The sequence below is a fragment of the Prunus persica genome, chromosome G6, assembly GCF_000346465.2.
Source record: "Prunus persica cultivar Lovell chromosome G6, Prunus_persica_NCBIv2, whole genome shotgun sequence".
NCBI classification, from domain to species: domain Eukaryota; kingdom Viridiplantae; phylum Streptophyta; class Magnoliopsida; order Rosales; family Rosaceae; genus Prunus; species Prunus persica.
Genome location: NC_034014.1, coordinates 6728854 through 6737141, shown reverse-complemented (window position 1 = coordinate 6737141; position 8288 = coordinate 6728854). Strand labels below are relative to the sequence as shown.

The following is an 8288-nucleotide window of genomic DNA, read 5'->3' as shown; positions in this document are numbered from 1 at the left end:
GGTGATGAGCCTTATATGTACATGCTCGCCTCCATCTAGCAAGAGGCTTTTTGGGAGCTCACTGGCTTCGGAGTCATGGAAACTCCGAAGTTAAGCGAGTTTGGGCTAGAGGAATCCCAGGATGGGTGACGCACTGGGAAGTTACTCGTAAGTTCCCAAAAACAAAACCGTGAGGGTAGAGAGGGTGGCCCAAAGAGAATAATATCGTGCTACGGCGGAGCCAATCTCGGGATGTGACACGACCCGCAATTAAATTTCATAAATAATAAAGAGAGAGAGAGAGAGAGAGAGAGAGAGAGAGAGAGAGAGAGAGAAGAAAGAAAAACAAAAGAGATAGAAGAAAAAGAAACATTATAAATATCAAAAGGCGTAGCACATAATCGCAAAGTTGTCTATAGCATGGTGGATAACTTGTTGGAGAGAAATGAAGGTGTCAGGGGTTTGAAACCCTTTGTGTGTGTGTGTGCTGAAGTCTCATTTTCTCTTCATTTTTTAGTGGGTTGACACGACTATTTAGTAAATGGGTTAAACATGTATTTTAACGAGTTGGTGGGTTGACTCGAAACCCACTCGTTTAATAAATGGGTCATCACAGGTTGACCCAAAAATTACCCAATTATTAATGTGAGGGTTCGAATCGTATTTTTTCTGTACGGGTTTCGAATCGTGTAATGGATCGTATCGGAAATTACCACCCCTAATGGTAGGCCTCATATGATCCTTCCCGCGTTGTAGCATGCTGTGTGCAATTAGGAAAGCTGATTATTTATTTATTTATTTATTTATTTATTCAAGAATAAAGTTTCTGAATGAGCTGACTTAGTTACTTGTCATATTCTTTTATCCCTATCCAGGTTAGCATGATAGGTGTAAATTTTGAGGACAATCATGTAGCTACAGGATTTGGAAATCACCTTGCACGGTTGAAAATGCCGAATCCGATATTTCCAATAAATGCTGAAAATTTTACAATTCCAATCCAAAAAAATTATGAAGTTTACCGAAGCCATTCCGATCCAATTTTTCCAAAGTTTTCCAGAAAATTCTGAATTTCTTATTATAATTGCATTATTTTTAGTGTATAGGTCTTATATATGTTTCATTTCTTAGGTCACATACAAATATTCATATATACTAAAATAGGCTTTGCCAAAAAAATATATTAAACATAATAGTTTATAACTTTAAGAGTATATATTTTTGGCAAATGTTCTTGTTTGAATATAACAAAAATGCATATGTGTGCTTATTATATCGAAACGTACTATATATGTGGTAAATGTAGGGTATACTATTCCATTTTGTATTTTATGTATGTATGTATTTTAAAATTTTAAACTATCTTCATTTAAAACTTTTAATTACATGAAACACTAGATATAATATAAATATATTCATTGGAGCTTGACAATTATAGCTGTCAGTTTTATTATTGTGTAAAAAGACAAAAATGGTCATTCAACTTAATATTTAACCCTAATACATCTATCTATACACACACCCCACATACCCCACCACTCTTCAAGGGTCATACAATTTCAAAATTCAAGGATCATCAGTTAACCCTTGTGAGGGATTGGATTACTTCAAGAATTTCCAATGTCATATCAGCTTGATGAGCTTAAAGACTTCCTAAAGTTCCGAAGGATGCTCCACATGAACGTGGATATAATGAAGAGGATAATACCAGTGATAATTGCATATTTGAGACCAAGGTTCACCAACAAATTTACTAGAAGCCCAGCCAACACAACACCAAAGAAATTTGCAGACACTGCTGCCCAGAATGGCATATCACGAATGGAAGCTATATGATGGCTCCTGTCCATGCTCATGTTCCAGGGAAAGGCACAGCCACAAACAGCATCAGACCAAGCCATTGGAACTCCTCTACAGGGCCTGTTTACACCATAATGAACCGAGCAGACCCAGCACCAAAGTGACTAGCACCAAGGCAGCCACGCCTTCTCCTGTGCCGAAGGAAGACACACTTCCGAGGTGCCAGACACCTACCGAAGCTCCCAGCTGCCAAACCTAATCTCCAGGACACGTGTCGCCACCACAACGGCTTGCACAAAGTCCCACATTGGAACTTTGTGCAAAGCTCCTACTTTCATTTCCCTATAAATAGGGAACATTACCCAGGTAAAAAGGACAACTATTCTCCCACTTTTACTGTTACTCTGCCAGAATTACTACTTGTAACTGACTTAGGCATCGGAGAGCCTTCGGCTGGCACCACACCGGTGTCCGAAGCTTAACGATTGCTTCTCCCACTTTGTCTTCTGCAGGTTTCCCATCAACCTATATTTCACCAAGGGCCTCAGCTCTCTTCCCTGCTGAAGACCCCGCATACCTAATCACTAAGTTGGACTCACTATTGGCCGGGCCATTTTGAGCATCAACAGTTTGGCGCCGTCTGTGGGAATCTGACACTTGAATCCCCTCTTTCTCTATCAGCCCAGCTGGCTCCTTCACCCATCAGGCCCCGTCGCCTCTTCTTCACCCCACATTCTGCTATGCCGACCGAGGATAGCCGCGATACCCAGCATCATACCCCCCGCGATGGTACTTCTAGAAGGAAATCTTCGAAAGATGCCACTCTCCAGGCAGAAGTGGAGCGCCTCCGCGACAATGTCACTAAAATGTCAGAAAAATACGAGCACCTTCATTGCAGGAATGTTGAGCTAGAACATGACTACCGTGTTTTAAAGCGGAACTGGGAAAGGACTCACACCCAGGATGCCCAGCAAGACCTCACCCAGAACGTTGGGCTTACTCAGCCGAACTAGCCAGTACATTCCAGCCACAGTGCCCCGGCCCAAGCTAGGCTTCGCAAGGGTAAAGACCACCTTCATCCAGAGCTAACCCAGTCGCGACTCCTTTGCGTTCCCCCACCGAAGGACCGGCCCCATAAACCAGTCAGGATCTACCAAAATTGCAGGGATCGCATCTCGGACCGACAACCAGGACCGATCCCTGTCCCTGTCAACCTCGAAGACCCACGGGCGACCCACCTGGGCCCTTCGCCAGGGCCCGTCCGCATACCCGACGAGGAAGGTGTCGGGGACTCGGATAGTTGGGAATTCTATAATTCAGAGACCTGGCCAAATTACCACACCGAGGCGCTGGAAAATTGGGAACAATCCCCAGTCCCTGTCTGCCCCGCCCCCAGGCCTTTGGCACCTGAAACTCTTCCTCATGCCGACCCGGCCATGAGGCTTCTCTTTGAAAAGGTTCGGCGTCTGGAGAGCGAACAGCATCGCAGCCATCAACCCCTCTGGGCAAAACCACGACCGGGGCCCTTTACTGAACATATCCTCCACTACCACCAGGAGAAAGATATCCAGCCCCTCCGCATCGCTTTCTACACTGGCACGGAGGACCCTCTCACCCACATCCACTCCTTCCAGTCTGCCCTTGGGTGCAAAGGCCTCACTGATGAAGGCATGTGCCTCCTTTTCCCTTCCACCCTCAGCGGCGCGGCCCTAAACTGGTTATACAGACTCCACCCCCGCACCATCAACTCATTCGATAGTCTCAAGCAGACGTTCCAGGATCATTTTATGATCCAGACTGATCGCCTATACTCTGCCGACGACTTATATATGCTTCGGCAGGCTGAGGACGAACCCCTTTGGGAATATGCAGCTCGGTTCAGTCATGAATACTCCCGCTGCCCAGACACTGACGATCACGCTGCCTTCGGCGCTTTTAAGAGCGGCCTCCGCGAGTCCAACTTCCGCTACCTAGTTCATAGCAACAGTTGGAACACATATGCAGAGCTGATGAAGCAGGCGGCGATCCATGCTAAGGCTGAATACTTCAATTCCAAGCGTGGCCCAGCCAACCTGGCGCGCAACACTTTCGCCGACCCTCGACCTGCTTCAGCACCCGCCCCAGCCCCACCTCAGCATTCTACCCCTGCCCCGAGTGCCCAGGACAACCAACAACATAAGCGGAAGGATAGCTACCAGCATCCCTTCGGTAATAACAAACGTGGCAGACATGGCAACCACCACCACTCTAGCGGAGGTAACCCTCCTAGGCCTGGTGATCGGGCCCCTCTTCCCTTCACACCCAGGCCCAGGTTTGAGGTTTTTACGACCCTCAATACCACCTATGAGAATGTCCTGGTGCGTGAAGCCCCCATCATCCCCAAGCCACCCCCCCGGAGACCATCCAACAAGCCTATGCCAAACACGGGGGTCTTCTGCCGCTTTCATCAATTCAGCGGCCATGACACCGAGTCTTGTGTTGCGTTGCGCAACATAATTGAAGGGCTCATCCAGGAGGGTAAGCTGGACAACTATGTGCGCAACATACCAGCCCCGCCTAACCCTCACCAACGACAAATCAACATGATCTCCACCATCAGCGGAGGTCCTACCCTAGCTGGCACCTCCAACAACTCCATCAAACATTATGTCCGCTCCACCTATGCGCACCAGGTCTTCAGCACCGAGCAGGGACGCTTGCCAAAGACCCACAGGACTGGCTGAGCCCCCATTACCTTCTGCGAGGAGGAGGAGCGTGGTGTTATCCTCCCCCATGACAATCCACTCATTATCCGGGCTGACATTTCTAACTTCGACGTTGGGCGTATCCTGGTGGACACTGGCAACTCGGTCAGTGTGATGTTTACCGAGGCCTTCAATGAACTCCAGGTCCCGCCTCACCTACTCGACCGAAGCATCACACCCCTTGTGAGCTTCTCGGGTGATGTGGTCCAGCCCATTGGCAGTATTCATCTCCCTATCTCAATTGGGGCCGCACCCCAGCGGACGACGATCACTACCCCATTCCTTATCGTCGATTGCCCCACAGCCTACAATGTCATCCTCGGCCGCCCAGCCTTGGCCCAAATGAGGGCTTTTATTTCCACGCATATGCTGCTGTTGAAGTTTCCCACTCCTAATGGCCTAGGCACGGTGCGCGGCGACCAACTCGGAGCCCGAAGCTGCTATGCTTCAGCAGTAAAATCCACCAATCGCCAACCTAGGAGCGAGGCCCTTGCGGTAACCATGGCGCCTGCCCCCCCTCAAGCTGGCACCGACCCACCTGAGGACCCGAGGGAGGAGTCTATCACACAGCAGGCCGAACCCGTGGAAGACCTGGAGCTGGTTACCCTCCATGATGATATCCCGGATCGACAAGTCCGGATCGGCACCTCCATCTCGCCAGAGCTTCGCTCTGACATGGTCGCCTTCCTCCGCCTCAACTCCGAAGTCTTCGCATGGTCCTACAATGACATGCCTGGCATATCACCAGACATCATATCCCATAGGCTTAGCGTCAATCCTGCCGTCAGACCAGTCCGACAGAAGCGTCGCGCTTATGATCCCGAGCTCTATGAGGCCATGAGGGCGGAGGTGGATCGATTGAGTAGCATCGGATTCATTAGGGAGGTTGACTATCCTACATGGCTGGCTAATGTCGTGATGGTCCGCAAGCCAAGAAAGGGCTGGCGCATGTGTGTCGACTACACCAACCTTAATCGGGCTTGCCCAAAGGACAGCTTCCCGCTACCCCGCATTGACCAGCTAGTCGATGCCACAGCCGGCCACGCCCTCCTTAGCTTCACGGATGCTTATTCAGGTTACAACCAGATCTTCATGCACCCCGAAGATCAGGCCCACACCTCTTTCATTACGGACCGCGGCCTCTACTGCTATAAGGTGATGCCCTTTGGCCTCAAAAACGCCGGGGCTACTTATCAGCATCTGGTGAATCAGCTCTTTGCCCCACTGATTGGCAATACCATGGAGGTCTATGTCGATGACATGCTAGTCAAGAGTCGCACAGCTGACCAACACATCCCTAACCTCTCTGCCATGTTCACCATCCTGAAGCAGTACAAAATGAGGCTTAACCCCACCAAATGTGCATTCGGGGTGGCTTCCGGCAAATTCCTGGGCTTCATGATCAGCCAGAGGGGTATTGAGGCCAATCCAGAAAAGATCCAGGCCATCTTAAACATGACGGTACCTAAGACGGTCAAAGATATCCAAAGCCTGACAGGGCGTGTCGCAGCCCTGACCAGATTTATCTCCAAAGCCACTGACCGCTGCGCCCCATTCTTCAAGGCCCTTAAAGGCACCAAAAGAAACATCACCTGGACTGCTGAATGCGACACGGCTTTCAGCGAGCTCAAGGAGTATATGGGCCGGGCCCCTTTATTGTCAACCCCTGAGCACGGAGACATCCTCGTGATTTATCTCTTCATCTCAGCTTCGGCTGTTAGCTCTGTGCTCATCTGATCAAAAGATAACGCGGAACACCCAGTGTATTATGTTAGTAAAGCATTGCAAGATGCCGAAGTTCGGTACCCGGACATCGAAAAATTGGCGTTCGCCCTGGTCGTCTCGGCAAGACGCCTCCGACCATATTTCCAAGCTCACACCATCTATGTCTTAACCAACCAACCGCTCCGACAGGTGTTGCAGAAGCCAGAAACTTCTGGGAAGCTAGTTAAGTGGGCCATTGAACTTGGCGAGTTTGATATCCATTACAAACCCCGCCCGGCTCTAAGGGGACAGGCCGTTGCTTCGGCAGCTATCCAGCCCATAACCGAACCCAATCCCCCTCCCAGCCAGGACCAAACCCCCACCGAAGGCAATCTCGACCTAACCCAGCCCCTGTGGACCTTATTCGTAGACGGCTCTTCTAATGCCCAGGGCTGTGGGGCCGGCCTCGTTCTCATCTCCCCAGACAAGGTTGCCCTCGAGTACGCCCTTCGCTTCAAATTCCAAGCCTCCAACAATGAGGCCGAATATGAAGCACTCTTAGCTGGTCTTCGATTAGCCAAAGAGATGGACGCCAGGCAAATTCAGATATTCAGCGATTCACAACTCGTGGTCCACCAGGTCAACCAGGACTTCACGGCTAAGGATGCCTCTATGACGGCCTACCTCCAGCACGCTCGGCACTTGCTGGCGACCTTCCATGCCCACTCTATCAAGCAAGTGCCGCGCTCCGAGAATAGCCATGCCGATGCACTAGCCAGGTTGGCATCAGCCTTGGAGCAAGGAATGGGTTGCCACATCCACATCGAGTTTTTGGCCCAGCCCAGCACACAAGCCCCACTCATTTGCACTATTGATCACAGCCCTACATGGATGGACCCCATCCTCCAGTTCTTACAGAACCAAACACTACCGGCTAATCCGGCAGAAGCACGACGCGTTCGCCATCGCTCTGTCCGTTAACTGATCATTAACGGCTCCTTATACAAGCGGGGTTTCAGCCTTCCTTACCTCCGATGCCTGACTCCAGAGGAGGGTCACTATGTCCTCCGAGAAATCCATGAAGGCATATGCGGTAACCACTCGGGCGCACGCTCGCTGGCCCATAAGGCAATCCGCCAAGGATACTTCTGGCCATCGCTCCATACTGACGCCCAGGAATTCACCCAGAAATGCGATAAGTGTCAGCGATTTGCCAACATTCCACAACTCCCGGCTGAACCGTTGACTGCCATCGTCAGCCCTTGGCCATTTGCCCAATGGGGACTGGATCTCATTGGACCTATGCCAGAGGGCAAATGCCAAGTCAAGTATGCAGTTGTGGCCGTAGACTACTTCACCAAGTGGGCTGAGGCCGAGGCCTTGGCCACCATCACTGCGGCTCGCATCGAATCCTTTGTGTGGCAAAACATTGTATGTCGCTTCGGCATCCCCAACTCCATCGTCACCGACAATGGCGGCAATTTGACAACGCCAAATTCAAACAATTTTGTTCCAACCTCAAGATTCGTCTGTGTTTCGCCTCCCCAGCCCATCCTCAGTCCAATGGCCAGGTCGAAGCCGTGAACAAAATTATCAAGAAGACCCTCAAAACAAAACTTGACAAAGCCAAGGGCTGCTGGCCAGAACTACTCCCAGAAGTACTCTGGTCCTACCGCACCACCTTCCGCACATCCACGGGTGAAACGCCGTTCTCCCTATCATTTGGAACCGAGGCCGTGGCTCCGGTAGAGATTAGCCAGCCCACATACCGAACCTCCACTTACGATGCCACGGCCAATGACGAGCAGTTGGCCCTCAACCTCGACTTCATTGACGAGCTCCGGGACCAATCGGGCATGCGTAATGTCGCGTACAAACAACGGATCGCCAAATATTACGACTCCTGAGTCAAGCCCCGTGCCTTCAAAATGGGGGACTGGGTCATGCGCAAAGTTTCCTTGGCTACCAAAAATCCCAACGAAGGTACCCTCGGCCCTACATGGGAATGCCCTTATGAGATTATCAAAATCTGCCGCCCCGGCACTTATCAGCTTCGAGATT

At 50.4% G+C, this 8288-nt stretch overlaps 1 protein-coding gene across 1 annotated transcript; it reads left to right on the top strand.

Annotated features, from left to right (window-relative positions):
* Positions 4638 to 7811, top strand: LOC109949580. Its single transcript, XM_020565644.1, has 3 exons — positions 4638 to 6239; positions 6438 to 7006; positions 7247 to 7811. The coding sequence occupies exons 1-3, from the start codon at positions 4638 to 4640 to the stop codon at positions 7809 to 7811; spliced, it is 2736 nt and encodes a 911-aa protein (XP_020421233.1).